Source organism: Daktulosphaira vitifoliae, unplaced genomic scaffold (genome assembly GCF_025091365.1).
Source record: "Daktulosphaira vitifoliae isolate Bord-2020 unplaced genomic scaffold, ASM2509136v1 Scaffold_5, whole genome shotgun sequence".
Taxonomy (NCBI): domain Eukaryota; kingdom Metazoa; phylum Arthropoda; class Insecta; order Hemiptera; family Phylloxeridae; genus Daktulosphaira; species Daktulosphaira vitifoliae.
In genome coordinates this window covers 5,934,829-5,955,875 of record NW_026099576.1, presented here as the reverse complement: position 1 = coordinate 5,955,875, position 21,047 = coordinate 5,934,829, and the positions used below count along the sequence as shown (strand labels likewise).

At 23.8% G+C, this 21,047-nt stretch overlaps 3 protein-coding genes across 4 annotated transcripts in view; 1 reads left to right on the top strand and 2 right to left on the bottom strand.

Moving 5' to 3' along the window:
* Window positions 1–21,047, bottom strand: part of LOC126907402 (Kv channel-interacting protein 2-like) — a 383,598-nt gene that overhangs the window by 255,008 nt on the left and 107,543 nt on the right. The window lies entirely within an intron of this gene.
* Window positions 3,835–4,838, top strand: LOC126907414 (cuticle protein 19-like). Its single transcript, XM_050688684.1, has 2 exons — window positions 3,835–3,998; window positions 4,242–4,838. Exons 1-2 carry the CDS (start codon window positions 3,987–3,989, stop codon window positions 4,671–4,673), a joined length of 444 nt encoding a protein of 147 aa, XP_050544641.1. The 5' UTR covers window positions 3,835–3,986; the 3' UTR covers window positions 4,674–4,838.
* On the bottom strand, window positions 18,683–20,452 carry LOC126907398 (uncharacterized). Its single transcript, XM_050688653.1, has 2 exons — window positions 19,363–20,452; window positions 18,683–19,293 (listed from the first exon to the last, which is right to left on the bottom strand). The coding sequence occupies exons 1-2, from the start codon at window positions 20,249–20,251 to the stop codon at window positions 19,232–19,234; spliced, it is 951 nt and encodes a 316-aa protein (XP_050544610.1). The 5' UTR covers window positions 20,252–20,452; the 3' UTR covers window positions 18,683–19,231.

The window sequence follows — 21,047 nt, the reverse complement described above, 5'->3', positions numbered from 1 at the left end:
TGAACTTTTTTAAATTAGTTATGAATAATATATTTATGCATACATATTTCATGACAAATATCGAAAGAACGTTAGAACTTAAGTATAATAATTAAAAAAAAATTGCATTTCAATTGTGTCACATAAATAGAATTTTATAAATTTAAGTTTATATAACAATACATTTTTCTTATTTTAATTTAACATCAAGCGTATTTGCATCACCTAATAGTTTTCAAGATCATTAAATTATACTTTCTCTGTCCTAATTTAAATAAGTTATATCTTGTAACACTATTGATTTAAACTAAAATTTAGGATGCTACAATCATATTTTATGATGAAATTTTAGTATAATAATAGATTGTGTTATAATTTTAAACACTAAAATAAATTAAGCACTAGATTTTATCATATTTAAAAATTTAATTAAATGATATTGGTAAAAAAATTTTATTTATTTAGAAAGATTTTAAGCCTTATTTTAAATCCTACATGTAAAAAGAATATTCTCAATTTATTTATATATTTAGTTTCAAAATTTAAATATTTAACTATTTAAGTATCTTATTTAAAAATTGATTAAAATCATGATTTTCGATCCAATTCATTGAGAGGTATTAGTTTGTAAAAAATATTTATAAAATTTAAAAAAAAACAATTCTTAAATATAATAAAAATGTATAAATTTTTATAAAAATAACTTTTATTTAATATGATTATGAAAAAAATATTTTAACTAATACTAGTAGTAACAATAAAAGCTTACTTTTAGAACTCATTAGAAAAACATATACAAATCATAAATATAAAGTACTACACAAGTTTTTTTGTAAAAAGTATAATATACTTTTTATATTATCAAATTAACATAGTTAATAATATTAACTATGTTAATTTGTTGCACAATGTGTTACCCAAGCAGAAATTTTTTTTAAGTACTAGTATTGACAACGGGCGAAGTATTGCACCAGTACTGGCAACTGGCCATTGGCTAGCCCATACTAGAGTTTTGTATTAACTGGCGTCTTGTCTAGGTACTTATCCAATTCAGTAGTCAATCCAAGTCAGTACTTGGTTGCTATTGCTGGCAGAGTACTGGTATAATACTGGTTATAAAAAAATCTCCAGTAGTAATGTATCACTACAAAAAAGCGTTATTATGTCAGTTAAATGCCAGTTTTTGTCCAGTACTGCTAGCTGTTACTGTGCCAGAACTGTCAGTACAGTTGCAATACTGTATCTGTTGTTAATTTCTGATTAAGTTCTTATCAAAACATAAGCATCCAATATACATTTTTTTTTTTTTTGTATGTTTGCATAAACTACTAAAATAACTACTAAGTTAGCAGACTTAGAAATGCATTTTTGAAAAAATGTTGGTTCCACTAATTTTGTTTACTAAGAATTTTTATTTAACCAATGGAGGGAAGACTAGATTGAATTTTAAATAGTGAGCTAGAGGTATACTAACACTTAAGTCATAATAATTATTTTATTTATAAATATGATTAAAAATAATTATCTTATTCGTAATAATTGAGATTATAAGTGCAGATTAGGAAAAAGATTAGATTTTTTAGCACCAGCAGTTATTTAATAATTTACTAGCCAAATTAAGAAAAGGGTTAGTTATGATTAACTCTTATGACTAATGTCTAGACCACTTTCGTAGGTCGTGTCCAAGGAACCTAAAAGAGAGAGAGAGGCTTTTATTAATTTCAATTAAAAAATATTTAATATACACTTAAAAAATATTTCTAAGGACGAAGAATACATTTACCCTCTTACAATCACCTTATTCCAATTCTTAATTTATTAATGACTTTTATATTGTACGCAGGCTAAACACTTAAATATAATAAATTACCTTAGTTTTACATATATCGTCCATAAATTTTCCTTCGATTTTAAAGCTATATATTTGTGAAGCACCTGAATCTAAAACAAACACTATCTTACGATTTTTTCAACCTAAGACAGCTAAAAGCAACTGATAAAATTATAATATTGTTTTTAAACTCATAGCCCGGAATAGATTTCATTAAACATCCGCTTTTGTAAGTAGATGGTATTTATTTAAATTTATTTTTAAAACAAAGGAACTCATTACATGAAAATAGTTATTAATAAGCACACTGTATATGTTAAGTAATTATTTTAGCCTAGAAACCAAACCTTACATTAAATATCACCAATACTAAATTCTGATAAATACGAAAATTATGTATTTTGCATATGAATAAATATATCTTCTCTTCAACCATTTTCATAAAAAAAATCAATGTTATCACTAACAATTAGATATAGACATAACTAACGCTTATGAAAGTAATAAATTCGTCATTCTCGAAAAAGAATTATTTATCCCGAACATATAACTGTAGGTTTTTTTTTTTTTTGAAAAATATAAGATATGTTAAATAAAACAAGCAACTAAACAATTTTTCTGTCTTTAAAAATTCTACTTACTTTACGGTGATGTTAATTGCATATAATGACTATAAAACAAATTCTGTTATAAATTACATACTTTTTATTACTTATAGAAGTTCTAAAATACATAAAAAAAGATTTTAGGACCTCTATACAATTTAATCCAATACTATCTGGTGGCTTTGTGTACATTTATAAGTGCCCGTAATATTATAAAATATTATAGTATCTTATTTTCTTAAGAATACTAAAATATTGAAAAAAAAATAAGAAGAAGAAGATATTGAGGCAAAAGCTCAAAACATAAGACGAAGCTCGGGAGTGCTAGGAGGACTTTAACACCTCCAAAAAAATTAAAACACATTTATTGTTTTAGTCGTACACATATTAATATAATTTATGTTGTATTTATTTTTTTTTAAATGTTGTCAATATTATAATGTCCCCGACAGGTCTATGAGTCATACACCTTTTTAGAACCTTTAAAGTCTTTGGTCTAGTTACGCATATAGCTCAAGTAACATAACCTGTGGAGTGTCCATCAGCAAGGCTGCTTTCAATCTTTTTTAGAGCGAACTCTACGGCCGACGCCTACAAAATGTTTTTTTTTCAAATAATGACGAAAAAACAAACATTAACATAGTATCATAACAGTATCTAAATTATAATAACTGAATAAAAAAAAGAATAAAATTGATTTTAAAAAATGCATACATGAATAATAATCAATAATTAAATAAGAACAATCTTAAGCTTCGTTTTTCAATAAAATTTCAATCCTAATTTATTTACATTTTAAACATTTGCAAGTATTTCTGTATAAAAAAAACATGATATTTTATCAAATCTAGATTTTTTCAAATAATTATCTAGCTCATAATATTGAATAAATGTGTGAAACTATAATGCATTATTTACATCTTCTTGTTCCCCAATCGTTTCTCAAATATTTATATAACGATACCACTATAAATTAATTATTCACTGACCGAATTTCCAACAGATAGAATAATGAATTATTATGAGTTAAATATATACAGAGAAAACACGTTATTTTTTATACTATAACTTGTGTTATCTTCAATTTCATAATTAATCTACTTTAAGGATTATGCTGAATATTTTTATTTACATTTTTGCTATAGTCCAATTTAAACCTATTAAATACAGAATAAAGTTTTAAGCATGAAAATAAAATATTTTAAGGACAACTAGATTGAAATTCGAGGTAACCCCTTATAATTAGTTTTCTTATTCGATAATCTTTAATACGAGCATAAAAGCCATAGGCACGTGGGTTTGAATGACATGATTTTTTATTGTGATTTGTGCGATAATTACCTCGTTTAATAAAAAGAATTGCACTGCATAACCGGTTCGAACCATTATTAATATACAATATATTGTCGAAAGTACCAGGGAGGGATCAACTTGGTGGTGGCAGTGATCTGGAGTAGATTGTGTTGACTCAAATCTTTCAGCATAAATACCGCCATCACATCGTTCAGAATCACCAGTCTTTCAATAACTTTTTGGTTCGTATCATTTGATATCAAAATTCCCCACAAAAAATGGCTGCAAAGGTATGTGATATTTTAAAATATTTTTTCTCGAGTTTTGATAGTTAAAAAAAAACTAATTCTTATCATTGTTTATACCGATGAAATTAATCTTAATACTTTACTTTTACTTTTTACTTAACTGCTGAAAATAATCAACTATTGATCCGTGTTGAATTCTTTACTCTTTTAAACTATCTATCGAACTATCTTTGAATTATTAAGTTTTCTGAAAAAGTAACTATTTATTTGTTTTTGTATATTTAGTTGATCATCTTCGCTGCTTGCGTAGCTTCTGCTCTTTCCCAATACGCCGCCCCAGCTTACCCAGCACCAGCATACTCTGTCCCAGCTTACCCAGCTGTCAAGGCTTATGCACCAGAACCAGCTTACCCACCAAGACCATACAGCTTCGAATACAGCGTCAACGACCCACATACCTATGATGTCAAAAGCCAACACGAATACTCCGACGGAAACGGTAATGTAAAAGGATCTTACAGCTTGTTGGAATCTGATGGAACCACTCGTGTTGTTGAATACACCGCTGACTCCTACGGATTCAACGCCGAAGTCAAGAAAATCGGAGGACAAGCTTACAGTGCTCCAGCATACAAACCCACTTACGCCGCTCCAGCTTACCCAGCACCAGCTTACCCAGCACTTGCTTACCCAGCACCAGCATACAAAACTTACTAAGTTCAAACATTGATATTTCTTTTCTTCCTATTGGTCGATTACTCAACAGCAATAAGACCGCCAGTCATCTTCTTCTATTTCATCTCAAAAGTTTTTTACCTTGCCATTATTTAATAATATACGTGTATTTATTTTGTAAATATAAAAATTTACGTATTTTATTAATCACAGACTTCTTTCATTCTTAATTTTACAGCCTTACCTCCAACTTTTAATATTCTATTCTTTTACAATATTGATTATGAGCGTAATTTAATGTACAATATAAATATATATATAAATGTGTATATTTTTATATTTATTGGGAAAATAACATAACACGATGAAACTATATTCAGTAATATAACGCTGTTTAAAATTTGAAAATTGCCAAATATAATTTTAAAAAATTATTATATTAGTTAAAATTCTCAACACATTTAGGTTGTATTTTCACAGTGGTGAAAAATTAAATGAAAAAATTATTTTGCATTTTTACTCAAATCCAAAAAAAAGGTTCTCAAATTATTATAAATATATTTTATACTTATTATGGGACAAGCTCAATTTTACAATAGTACAAAGTACAATAAAAATTAATATCATTGGAAAAAAATAATAGAATTAATATACATAAGAGAAACTAAGTTAATTTATGTGACAACGCAAAAGGATCTTTCGTAGCAAAAATCAATCAGATAAAGATAAATTAGGGACTTGCAACAAAACAAATAACAAAATGAATCACTTAATGATTACATCAATAAATTAGAAATATTAGTATTATTGACGTGGGTATAGATAAAATTATAATTTTGGCAGAATTTGTTTTTGTCCTATTTTAGACAATAAAATTAATTAAACTTTTAAACAATTGGCATAAAGAAATAAAGAATTAATTACAATATAGAAATGTCTCTACTTATAAATAAAGGATTTGATTTATTTTTATGATTAATCTAAAATTAAAATTATGCGAATAGTTTTTAATTGAATAAAAAATAAAATTAAAAAATAAGAATATTGAAATTACACCAAAAACTTTTTTTATAGAATCTCAAAACATACAAAATCAACTTGTTTATAACACGCATATTTTCCTGTTTTAATGTATTAATATTAATATTGTTGCAGCAATATTCCAATTTATAGACCAGTAAACCAGCATAAAGTAAATAATAACAAGTTTAGTTTTTAGGTACTCCCAATTTTTTATATAATGAATACTAAAATATTTGTTGAATAATCTTATTCACAAGACTATATTTTTACTTTCTGTCTTATCAAATTATAGATTCAGACTTAAAAGGTTAAAATATATTATGTAATAATAAAGTAGGTAGCTATTTTTATAAAAAAAAAATTCAAATGGTTTAAATCTTACGTTTGAAAACGATCATAAAATAAATGTATATGTTTCTTTTATTCTAACATTTTTATACAGCTACTTTATATTGAACATATCGATTATTTAATTTCAAGTTTACGATAATAATACAGAATTTAATGTTTCTTTTAATGTGATATGATTGTTTAAGAAAATGTTATTTAAAACATAATTTTACTTATAAATTATGGCGGAATAAAATTGATAGTATTATTTTGTTAGTTTTAATAATCTGAACGAAAATAGTTGAATAATTATCTAAAGTCTCACTTGTGCTATTTTAAGATCATAAATAAAAATTAAAATAAAAATCTTTAGTTTATAGTTTTATAATTATCGCTGTTAAACTAAACAATAATGTTAAAAATATATATTTATAGATATTTCACTTTTTGATTTATAATTTTTTAATATCGCTAAATTAGATAATCTGTTAATGAATATGTTGTTCAACATTTATGTTTTTAATATATATCTTAATTACGTATTCAATATATATGGAAAAGTAAAAGACCACGCACTAAAAATATATAAACAATCATTTATACAAAATAATATGTTTACAATAGAAGCTAATGTGACTAATAAATAACTTAGAGATTGAAATCTACAAATCGTTACGAAATACTTTTACACGCCATAAAAAGATAATGTCCCTATGAATAATAACACCATATACTAGATGAAAGTCTAGCTGATTTCTTTAATTAGACTTTTTTTCATGTGATTATATAATATTAAAATTTTTTAATCTATAAAAAGTGAAAAATTTATTGGAATCATATCTGTACAGGTATTAAATGGTTTTCTGAAAATTCAATAACTAGCCTAACTATGATTTAGGCGTAACTGACATACGTTTCATTTTTTAGAAAGACAAAAAAATATATTTTTTTTTAATTTAAGAATATCGCACGTGTTGCTTTTTAAACTTTGTCTATTGTAAATAATAGATAGAGCAACATTAAACAAGTTATACAGTATTTTTGAATAATAGAAGAAAAAATATATTTTTCTTTGTATTTCAAAAAAAAATATAGGAAAAAATATACATCACAAAAATTGTTTTTAAAATTTAATTTACACAAACTGGTAAATTCTTTAAATACGCTTCACGAAATATATTTTTAAATATATAAGCTAATCATTTGTTTATGATTTCACTGAATAAAACAGGCATTTATTTCAATGCGCGAACTAACGGTTCTTAGCAATACACTAAACCATGTTGAGGTATGTTTCCGATTTACAGCGTTTACACCTTGTATAAATAAATGTTTATTTTATCATATTGCTTAAATTTAAAAAACTTGTAACTCACTAAAATTTGAATAAAAAAAAAAAAATTAAGAAAATTTTTTTTTTTTATAAAATGAAATAGGTTTGTCTTTTGAAAAACAAAAGTTGATGGTAGTTAAAGGTATAGTTGATATTATTTAATGAATAATAATAATACATTGTAATAATTTATTTTTTATTATAGTTACTCAGCCAAGAATCATTTGGTTGCAAAAAATATATAACTATAAGTTCTTATATTTTCAAGTGTATTTCGTAATGCATAGATAAGGAATAACTATAGTGATTTTTTATATTATGAAACAGTATTCACTCTTTATAGTCGTTAGTAAATTATAAGAAATAATAATAACAGAATGCAATAATTCGAATTAGATATTTTTATTTTACTCATTTAGAATGCTAAAATACGATTCGTTCAAAGTGGTGGATACAAATACATACCCTCCAGCAGTCGATATTAATATTGATATGGTAAATAGAATTATGACAAGCGCAAACCAATAACGGTTTAGACAAACTGAGATACATAAGCTGATTACAGTAGTTATGAAATACTTAAATGGATTTAATTATTATTACAGCACACTAATAGAACATAAAAATTTGACTGGCATATTATTAATGATCTACAAAAGGACCCATGTATATATTAGTTTAATTTATTGATTTATATGACTTTCTTTTTCATTTGATTAGTAAATGTATAAATTTACTCATCATCAATGACAAGATTTGACTGATATCATTTAATGTATTATTTATTGCGATACTAATTTTAATTATTGATAGTGCTTAATTAGTTTAAAGAATTCATATGAAAAATTCATTTTTTCGAGGTGAGAATATTTTAAGGCAAATATTTTCGTTTTTAATCAAAGGATAAAAATCAAATTTAATGATCCTCTCCTCAAAGCAGAATATATTAGTTAAATTTATAGAATTGATAAATTTAATTTTCAGAACAGAAAAATGTCAATGAATTATAAATATTAAATCTTCTCTTAGTAATATTACAGTAAAAAATATGTAAATAAGTTCAGACGTAGACTGTTGAAAAATTTTTATTTAAACAAAAAAAAAACTAAAATAAAAATATAATTTTTAGGAAACAATATCTATTAAGTATTAAAAGGAAGTGTCTAAAAATCTGAGAAAAATCCAATTTAACCCATATGGGCTGTAAAGATTTTAGTATGGTCCCGTTAGAGTATTTTTCTGGATAAGTTTATTTTTATTTATGTAAACATTTTTTATAAGTAAAATTTTATTTGCATTCAAATGTTTAGAAATTTTCTAACTAAAATCAAATAAATTTCAAAGTTATTCAAAACAATACAATGTATAATGATTTTTTTTTTTTTTTTTAACACAACCTGTTAATATTTAACCAATTAGTAATGTAATATATTAGTATATGTGCTAAAATTAAATATGATATATACATTTTAATGAAAATAATTAACCAGTAGTATAACATCTAGTTATGAAACAATTGTTTTTGTTTTTTAGTATATTATTTTATTACATGTTAATAGGTTTCTACCTCAGTGAAATTTTAAACACCTGGTTAGGCAGTCGGAAATATGTTTTTTGAATTGGTTAAATATTAATGGATTTTTGAGGTTTTGGAATTTTAGGTAGGTATGCATATAGTTTAATTTATTTTCTATAGTGATTTTAGGAATTTTAAGGTCAGAATGTAAAATTTCATTGAAAACATAAAGTAATCAAATTGAAGGAAATCTTTTTGTCGTGTTATCTGTTTTTATTAGTATATGACATAATTATTTTATTCTTTACATGTTCATATTAAAAATATCAATAATTGTTCAAATGTTATATTATATAATATATTATAAATTGTAATAATGAGATCACGAAGTGACTAATAATGAAATAACTATGTATTTTTCTATTTTTTTTTTTTTAAAAAAACGTAATTCGTAGAATAATAATTTATGATTCAATCTACTTATACAATTTATATCAAAATTGGTAATAGTGTATCTATTATTGTTCCTACTCTAATAGTCGTGCAACGGTTAGTAAATTTTTTTCCTAATGTCTTATCAAATTAACTATATTAACCTAATAAATTTTAATAAAATTTTTAAAAATAAGATAATTTTACTTTAGTATAATATAATTTGAAATATAAAAATAATGTACATTATTTCAGGTAATAAGTTATAATTAAAATTTTTCATAAGAATATTATAGTAAAAAAATTTTTTTCTTATTGAAGTCAACAACGACAGTTATTACAATTTATGATTTTTTGAAAAACTAATTCCACGTCATAGTTTATCTACTCGCATTATTTTATAAAAACAACAAGTATCGGCTTTTTTCTTTATTTGGTTTTAAAATTTATTTAACAATTATGCACTACCTAAACTTTTTTATATTTTCATTTATAAACTCATACACCACAACATTGGCTACTATTTTGAATCCTAATGAAAAAGAAATGCTTCAGTATATGGAACAAAATGAAAATCTGATGAATTTGTTCTTTCGAGCTAATACTATTTACACCAAGTGCAATACTGATCCGGATCTTTATGATATTCCTGCAAGTATTTTTAGCGAATTTTCAGAAAATCATGAGTCTTATAGAGGTACTTCTAATGTTAATCAATGCACGACCTCCATAATTGGCAAGCAGTTGCGTTCTGTTATGAATGAAGCTTTTTACATAAAAATGGCTCCCTCAGAAAGCACGATGAGACTCAGAAATGTTATCGAAAGTATTGGAATAACTGCTATGATGATGATATCTGAAATAATTAAAGTATTTTTAATAAAACCTAGTGATGATATAATGTTGTTCATTCCATATTACTTAGACTTCTTAGAAAAATTAAAGAAAAAATTTAGTGAATACTGTATAGACAATGAACCCACTATAGCTATAATCCACATCCTCAAGAATTATCAAGACCCACATATCATTTTAGATGAAAGCACAATACAAGATAACTATAAGGCTTGCATCCGATTTTCATATCATTACCGCAGATGTATCAACTTCATAGAAATACCACACTGGAACAATGATGACATTTTGTACAATGATATGGCCATAGAATTGGACTCGAACGATTTAAAAGAAAGATTAAATGATACATTAATTAAAACTTGTTATTACTTAAATATACAAAAGCTATTACAAATTAAAACAGAAACTCAATAATTGTGAATAAAATTTGTTTAAATATAATTATTTGACTCAAATAAAAATAACAAAAGCTTAAAATATTTAAAGATTACTTGCCAATAAATAAAATAATAATGAATATCTACATTATAGTAGTAAAAAATTTGCATTTAAAAATATTCGACTTGTATAATAGATTTTTAGCACACTTAGTACGATATTAAAATAAATCATTTATTACTTAAAAATAGTAAGAACATGCAATAAAAAAAAATATAGCAATTTTTATTAGTGTAAAAAATTTTTTTCTACTAAAAAATATTAATTATTCTAGTAACTTTTTTTTTTTTTAATGAAGTAACTGTACATATAATAGATATTAAAATCTTATAAATATTATAAAATCATAGTATTTTTAAATTTTACAAACAATTCAAATTTACAACAACTTAAATGTGTAATTTATTCAAAGCTATAATCTCACACATTTTCCAGGTGTTTGAATAAAAAAAAATGATAATTTAATGATAGTTTAATTGATATATTTGGTGTCAATCCGTTTAGCTGAAATTTTTTAAATTATTTTACTTACTGTTAAAAAATATTGGTTAGACAAGGATAAAGCTAAAAGCTATCTTAGTCCTTTGAAATTTAATAATATAATAGAAAATTAAAATATTTACTTGAAAATATATCTTATAATATTTAATTTTAAATTGAGTTTACATTAATATATAAGGCCAAAATTAATTTTAAATTATAAACTGTGTTGTTGTAAGTACATATAAAATTTAATGATAATATAAGAAAATGAGGGCAGAAATATAATACTATTGGATGATTAATTTATGAATTGAATGACCCATTCAAATAATAATAAAATACAAACATTTTATTTTGGTTTTTTTAGTTGCATATATTTTTTGATTTATCAATTATTAAGTATTTTTTCGATTTCTTCCTAATACCTTAAAATAATTTCAACTTGAATTCTTTTTAATAGCATCATACAAAATTAATTAGCTTATAAAATAGAAAATATCTGGTCAATAACAAATTTTGGACCAGCATTTTAGAAGTTATTAACAATTAAAAGTACACTAAAAGAAATGATGTGAAAATTCCCATACCTCATTATAAATATAAAATAACAAAGGTATGTTAATAAGAATTGGTGCAGTTCGTTTTGACGTACATTATAGAAAATGTTCCGGGTTATCTGGGTTCTTCAAACTAATATTGAATTATAGCTTTTGAAATGAACCACAATAAATAAGAAAAAAACATTCCACAATTATTCTAATATGAGAAAGTAAAAGATTTTTATAAAAAATTACTATATTTTTAATTAAGTTCTTTAAACGAATGTTGTTAATGCAAAAATCAAAATTATTTCAACGATTTATTTAATGTGAAAAAATGATCGTTAAAGCAAAAGTTCGAACAAAAAATTTAATTAGTTATTGATTTTGTGAATCACTTTGGTTGAAGTATTCATAAGATTAATTTTTAATAAGTAACTTGCGTAATTATTTTGATAATTTCGTGTTATCGCACTTATATGTGATCACTGATATGTACTCAAAAGTTGTCTTTGGTGCGTTATTTTGATAAAATTAAAGAAGTTTTATCTTAAATTTATACCAAAGTTTGCTTTAACTTATCATTAAACAATAAAATGAAATGTTAACCAATCATGTAAATTAGTAGTTATTCTACAAAACATAGAAATTATAAAATTACAAAAATACAAATTATTGCGAAATGTTACAGATTCACATCGATTTATTTTATATAAAAATGATGCAAATTGCTGTCAGATCTATACTTGTGCCAAGTATGCCACGTCCTAATTGTGGTGGGTTTTTAATTTACTTTTATTTTAAATATGTATGAGGAGTGAGCAATCATTTCTGAATATTTCATTATTTATTATTTTTAATTCTTATAAAATAATATTTAAGAAACTATATTTTTTGTATTTAATCAAATGCTCATTTTACCAAAATACCAAAGTAACATTACACTGCACTTCACTGTTTAAATATAATATAAAAATCAAATTTTCAATTTTCAAATAAAGCTAAATCTGAAAGAACAGTATAAATTTAATAAAAAAAAAGTGAATGGAATTAAAGATATTAATACGACTTAAAAACCATATTTTATATGCCAATGATTTATATTGTATTTTTATTACTGTCTCATTGTATCATCTCGGTATCATATTTTAAAAGTGATTAATCCATTAAATATATCTATCCAATTATCAAAATTAACTTAAAATATATTTCAAGAATATTACGTTAATTAAAACAAAATACAAGTATAAATGTTTCATTAATATAAGTTAATACAATAAATAAACAAAAATAATTCTTATTATGCCATATTATTTATATTAATTTTACAATAGTAACCATGCTGGCCTATTGTACATGGAATTATGTTTACCAACAAATAAAACTCAAAATTGATAAATTAAATTACTGCACGGGGTACTCTAGAAAATAAACAAAGAAAAAATAAGAAGCTTTATTTCAGAATTTTTCCACTTATTCGATACATGTTATTTTTCTTATTATTTCAACAAATAAACGATAAAAACATTTTTTACATTTAATTAAACTTATATTGATCATAAACCAAAATTATGCTTATAAAACAAGCGAACAAACCAATATTATTTTATGTGTTTATACAGAGTGTCTCAAACCTAGCTGTCAACGCTTATAGCTTTTGATACAATAATAGTTTTTTTCATATATTTATTGCCTTTTAGACTAAGTTTAAAGCATAGTTTAAGTTTTTATTATTTATCACTATTACAAAAAAATAAAAATAGTAAAATTTAATTCAAATATTTCAAAACAATCATTTTTTAGCCCTATTCTTATAAAAAAATTTCATTTAAATTTTAGGACAAGTACTCATTGACTTACAATCATTTAAAGACATAGAGTGCAAATTGAATATGAGTAGAGTATGCGTTATAAATATACACTAGTACGTCCTGTACCCACTCGCCCGACATACACACTTTATGTATTAAAATGCTTGTAACTCAATGAGTTCTTTTCCTAGAACTCTAATTGACCTATCAACATTTTTTGTAATAATAAGACTAATTTTTTTTCCTTGTAAATAATAAAAATATATACGTGGAACATAGTCTAAAAATTCAATAATTATTAAAAAAAAATTTTCAAAAAATGATAATTGCGTCAAAAGTTAAATTTCAGTTGTTATTTAAATCTAAGACATTCTTTGTAGACCCTCTATCTAGTTATATTTACAAATGCTTACCATAAAGAAAGTGATTTTAAATAAAAAATGGATATTTATGTTTTCTTTAAATACGTATCAAAGCATTTTAATAAGGCGTTACTTTAAGAAAATATGTTATTTACAGACATACAGATAACATGGAGAATGATAAAATATGTGTATATTGGAACATTTTTAAAGTATATTAAATAGTAAATGCTGTTTTAAAATTTAATAAGATATTATTACATTAAAAGAATGTGTTCTAATACACATTTCAATTAAATAAATAAGAAAAGTAAGGTCCACATCGTCAATATCATGATTTAATATTTTATGTAAAATAAAAAAAATATTACTACACTACTATATAACTATTTTCAAAAATGTTGTGTAAATAATTTATTAATTTAAAATAATACATTAAAAGAAATGAAACATTTATAAATATAATTTCATTTAAAAAAGATTTAAAACAATTTGAATTTATGTGTTTATTAAATTACTTTTATTAATAAAGTGTTGCTAATTATTACATAATTAAATTGGATAATGACTATAATTCAAAAAAACCCAGCACCTGGGGTTTGCGGCACAGTGGTGACGTGGCATAGATAGATCAAGTATAATGATATCTGACAGTGATTAAAATCACTATCAAAAATAAACGCTTCGATGCAAATCTTTAAATAGTGTTTAATTTAAAAAAAATTGGTGTTTTATTCCAAAAGCTACTTGATCTGCTGGTTCCTTATTAATATCTCGATTAAGATAAAGTATGTCGAATGAAAAAGGGTTTATTAAAAAATATTATTTCTCATAAAAAAATTGTGTGGATCCATAAACTTTTCAATAAGTTATAGCATTATAAAGTTAAATATAATATAAATAATAAAATCGAGAATTTTCACACGAAAATAGCATTCGGTAGCCATTTTCGCCGTGAAGACAAGTCCAGAGGTCAAATTTTTTTTTTTCAAATTAAAGTATATTACATTAGCTTTAATTTAAGATATATATAAAAGTGTCAGACCTTCCGGAACATTTTCAAAAGTTATGTTGAAAAAGTAAATTTTTTGTGAAAAAGTTGTCATTTTAAATCCCCCCCTGTGGGCAGGTTAAGTGTCAAATTTACAAAAAAAATATACCAAATGATAAGTAAAGACATCAAGCATCTATAAAAATAAAATTATATTCATATGTTCATTTTTGAAAAAGTTACGACAGTTTTTAGTAAAAAAAATTGAAAAAATTTCGAAAATTAGCGATTTTTGAATTTGTAATTTTTTTGGAGGTTTCCCCCATTTACGGGGAACGAGGGAAATTTTTTCAATTTTGAAGGGTAATGTATTCGACTAGATACGATTTGTGATCTTTTGACGTATCGTTGAAAGAAATCCGTTCGGTGAGAGCTGAGAAAAAGTGGTAACAGAAACAAAAAAAAAAAACATATCATAGTAAAACCAATACCTTCTCAGCTTCGCATCGAAGCTAAAATGTATTATGATTTAAACCTACGAATCTTTTTGAAAATTTACTAACGTAACATAAAGGATGCGTAAAATAAACAATTTTATATACTGCCTATGATTATTTTATTAGAAAAACATTATCCAATTTTCGGATTATAACAACATCAATAAAAATAATAATTAGTTTTAATAGTTTTAATTTTTTTAAAGTATGTTTGTATATAAAGATTTGTTAAATATTCTAATAAATACATCATAAAATAAAAAATTGTATAACTTAAATCTAAAATTTTACGAAGTAAAATTAATGTAATCAATTTCATTTGATGAAAAATTCCAATAGTTTCATTACTTAGAATTATAAATAGATACGTATGGTAATATGTATCATATAAAGAAGACAGTTAATGATATCAATATATTTGTATTGAGCTATACATAGATCGATTAAAAAATATTAAAATATAATACAAATGAATAAATATCAGTAACAGTCAACGAACTTTGCCATGGGAGGGGATGAAAAACATTTTCAAAAATCAATTTATAAGCTGAGGCTCCATTAGTTCTTCCATAAGAAAACTTTTTTATTTTATTTAATATATTAAGATGCTACTACAAATTATTAGTGTGTATAAATAGCTTTCTTCTTGTTTAGCCTATTGTAAATAATTTATTTATTTTAGAATAGAATCACATTGACTTTAACTGCATATAAATAATAACCGAGACTTAAAATTCAATTTCCCATTTAATAATTCACCCAGAAGACATTACCCTCAACAAATTTCCTTCGTCCCCCGTAAATGAGGGAAACCTCATATTATAAAATTATAAAAATAATATATCAAAATTATAGATTTAAAAATCGCTAATTTTTGAAATTTTTTCAATTTTTTTTACTTAAAACTGCCATAACTTTTTTATAAATAACCAAAAAGATATTACCTATCTATTATTTGATATATATTCGTGGTGAAAACGGACATCAAAGTTAAAGAAAAACGTACGATTTCCGTGAAAAAATTCTCGATTTTATATTTTACTTTTTATAAATTTATATTGCTATAACTTTTGGAAAATTGTATGGATTAATATAAGTATATTTTTATAAATAATTTTTATACACCTATTTTATCAGACACGTTTTTTTTTTAAATCGGATCATATCTCTTTAAATAAGGGTGTCAAAACTTTAAACATGCGTATTGAAACTAGGACATTTTCAATTTAATTTTTGAAAGTTTTCCGGAAATACTGACATTTATATATATATTTTAAATTAATGCTAATGTAATATACTTAATTTTGAAAAAAAAAAAATTTGGCTTTTATTTTGTCTTCATGGTGAAAATGACTACCGTATGGTATTTTTATGGTGAAGTTCTCGATTTCATATTTTACATGTTTAACTTTATATTGCTATAACTTTTTTTAAAAAAAAAGGATCAACATAATTTTTTACTACTATTTATATAGTTCTCTTAGTTCTCAACATATTTATTTTTAAATCGGACCATTTTGATTATACAGGAGGGGTTCAAAACTTAAGAATGCATATAGAAAGTAGAACTTTGCAACTTAACTTTTGAATATGTTCCGGAAATACTGCGTCCTTTATACTTACGTACTATACATTAAACCTACTTCTTTATGCAGAAGAAACATTTCTTTATTCTGTTAAAAAACATGTCATTTTTGTGATTATTTTAAAATAACTTATAAGGATTAAACATAGTAATGAGTCCACCAATAAATATAAAATTTACGAATCTGACTTACATTAAATATAAATGTATACTTATTTTGATTATTTTGTCTCTTCAAAGTTAAAAAAAGCTTTTTTTAAAACTTGAAAATTTATAAAAAAAGTAGAACTTTTTCAACTTAATTTTTGAAAATAGTCCGGGAAATCTTTTAAATATATGTTAAAATAAATCTTATTTTATGTATTAGAAGTTCAAAAAACAAATTTGTACCGACGACCTATTTTCTAGGTGCAAAAGGCAATCAAAGTAGAATAAAAATAGAAGTTAATTTTGCTTTTGGAAAAATCCACCAATTTATTAAAATTAAACACTATCTACAGAATTGCATCGAAGCGTTTTTTATGATAGTAATTTTAATCATTGTAAAATATCAACAATCCTTGTCCCAACTATGCCACGACATCTGTAAACTGTGTTATCTTTTTTTTCAACTTAAATTTAGAAAATGTTCCGGAAATACACCAATCTTCACACATATGTAAAATAAGAGCAGGATTATGAACTATTAAAAAAATTGTTCCGACGACTTACTATCTATGTGCAAATGATTGCCGTAGTCAAAAAATATGAAAATTTTGTGTTAACATTTTCTATTTTCAACATTTAAATCTACCTATATTCGTGATTATTATTGTAGATTAACAGATATATTTTTAAAACATAATTAGTTGTCAGATCCGCCAGGGAAACATGGTTATCATAACAAACAAAAGCAATGGACTTGTGTACGGTATAACCGTGGTCTCAGTATGTTTTTAGTATTACCACACAATAATCTTGTCACATTTTAAGCGCCAACGCATGTCAGTTCAAATGGAAGAAAATAAAAGCATAGAACAGGTTAATCTATTCTGTGGTAAAAGTATTTTTTTGTGATTTAAATTGTTTATGTTTAAAGTATTATTTGCAAATTACGAACTAAGATGGGTCGTCTATCAAAGCAAAAGCGAGAATGAAACAGATGAACTATTTGATGATGTCATGACATATACAAATTAAGATTATAAAATATTTCATGCTTTATAAAAATTAATTCTTATACTCTGTGATACTAAAATTTATAATCGATAAGGTGCTTAAGTTATTTTTTTTAAGGTAACAAACGTTAATACAATTATAGATTTTAAGATTAACAATAAGATGCCATATTTTAATTTTTTAATAATTTATTTAAAGGATAGGATTTTTTTTTGTTACGAAAAAGTAAGTTTTATTATTTTATTTATTAAGTTATTAAAAATTTTAAGTTTTTAATGTGGTAAAATTCCAATTGTGTATTTATACTTGTTTAAAAAAGTAGAGTTCTCAGACCTTTAACATCATGGGTGGTATCTTATTGCAAATTGACTATAGTTGGTACTTAGTTGATACTAAATCATCCTCTAGAGAGGAATTCTGGATAGAGAAATATCTTAGTTCAATACTTTAACTAANGGATAGAGAAATACCTTAGTTCAATACTTTAACTAATTACTCCCTGAACATTTTGTTTTCATCAATTTTGCTAAAGGCTTTTTCAGTAAGTACTCATTTATTTATTGAGTTTTATGAAAAATAATCACTCTAAAGTTTATTTTTTCCCAAATTTTAAGGTGCCACAAGAATTTATACGGTATTATACAGTATTATACGATATTATACAACAAAAAAATAAAATACCGTATTTTAACAACTTTGTGTATAATACATATAAATCATAAAATATATTTATATTGCTTTTTAAATAACACAACTATTCCTTCTAAAAATTATATAATATCTACTGTTTTACATCGAAGATTTTTTATGATATGGTATTTCAATCACTGTCAGATATTGTCTTTAGTTTTATCCATTGTTCTGCAACCCCGTTTTTCAGTGTTTTTTTATTATATATTTTTAATATAAAAAGAACATACATATACATAAGACAAAAAAATTTAATAAACAATATCAGCCTTTAAAATGCATGCATGTATAATTAACTAATTTATTTATTAAATAATGATTCAATAATGAAATCAAGTCTTTTAATAACTATTATGAAGAATTTTTTTTATTAAAGTTTTATAATTGTTGATATCAATAATATATTAAATTTCCATGTATACGACCAATAAATAATTGCGTAATTATCATAACGTTTAAGTTTTAGTAATAATTTAAATATTTACTAAGTAATACTAATAATGTAATTAATTATGAAACATATAATAAAAACAAAATTAATTTTATTACAACATCTAATAAGTTATTATTTTTACTGTCCTTGAAGGTTCTTCGTCTGTTGCTCTAAATTCTAATTCTAGATTCATAAAAAAATATAAAAGACTATATATTAATATTTAAATTAATATTGTATTATTTTAAATACCTAGTTCAAATAGTTCCTTTGGAGATTGTATAAATGTTTCGTTGGTAATTGGATCAAATTTAAATCCCAGTTGAAAATACTTTTCGACAATTACTGTCTTGATATAATCTTTAATTTTTTTTGTTAAGAATTTGAAAAATATTAATTGTACTCCCTGGTTATTAAAGGCTCTATATTCTTGTATACATTTATTCCATAAATAATTCGAATTGTAAGGTACAAATTCACAAAATGTGTCAGTTTCATGTTTTAATTCATCTATTATTTTATCAAAATATATATGTACTAAATTAAATGTCAAACAGTTTGTAAATCTATCGTCAATTGATAGAATTGAATCATTCAATTGGTCAAAAATACATCCTATTTTATCCAATAAATGACTTATTATGGGCTTTTGGTGATAGTTTTTAAATGTAGCCCATGGTAAATGATGTAATAAATCCAAAGTGTCTATTGCGCCTTTTAACAATGTTGCTATTGGAACAATTAATGTGGTTATTGTGTTTATGAGTTCTTCAGTATAAATGCATCTATTTATTAAGTTTATTTCTTCTTTATTTTCTTCCTTATACATTTTTTGCCAGTTGATAATAACTGAAAAAATATTATTCATAACTTTTGCATACGTGCAACTGAGATATATAGTCAAGGCTCGTATCTTTTGTTCACCTTTAACCTTTAATGTAGGTGTTTGAATCAGATTATTAAGATAATATGTTTTATGACGATATTCGATAGATCTTACATCATTTAAATTTTTCCATCCCGGAAAATTTAGTAACTTATCTAATAGATACATTGATTTGATAGAAGTATTATATGCTTTCGAATATATAATCACATAAAATAATAAAAAACTAAAATTGACAAGTTTTAATGAAAACATTTGAAAATAATTAATAATATTTGTCGTTGAAATCTTTTTAACAAAAATTAATTTGACAAAGCTTTAAAAGACACGTATTTACTTTGTTCTACTATTAAAAATAGTAAGACTAAAATTTATAATATAACATCTGCTATTATATTACAATTATTGTTACCTCATAGACTTCTCGTATTAGACGCAAAGCAATATTCGTACAGCTTAATTAAATAAATGAAAATTGAGTACTTAACGGGCTTAATATATTAAAGAATTAAATTTAATAGATTTGTTTACTATTTTTAAAATTAGTAAGTGTCCAAATTTGTTTAACTTATTTTTCTTTTTAAAAATGAACGAAACAAAATAATTTTTTTTAATAACTTCCTTAGATATTTTCCATTTATTTGATATTTTGCAAAAAAAATTAACTTTTTCTACTAAGATTTAGCAAATGTTCAGAAAATTCTCTGAGCTTAAACATATATTAAATTTTACATTGTTTATGGCTATATACTATAAAATAAAGAAAAAAAACGGTAGCACAGTGGGGTCGCGGCATAGTGGAGACATTGCATAGTTGGGTCCAGATAGATTTAATCTGACAGTGATTAAAATCACTATCATAAGAAACGCTTCGATGCAAATCTGTAGATAGTGTTTAATTTTAAAAAATTGATGGATAATTGCAAAATTAACATCAACTTCTATTAAAATAAAATACAAAACCCATAATTTGAATACAAAAATAGCATATTTTTGAATACGGCAGCCATTTGCGTATAAAAGATAGGTCGTCGGGACAAATTTTTTTTTT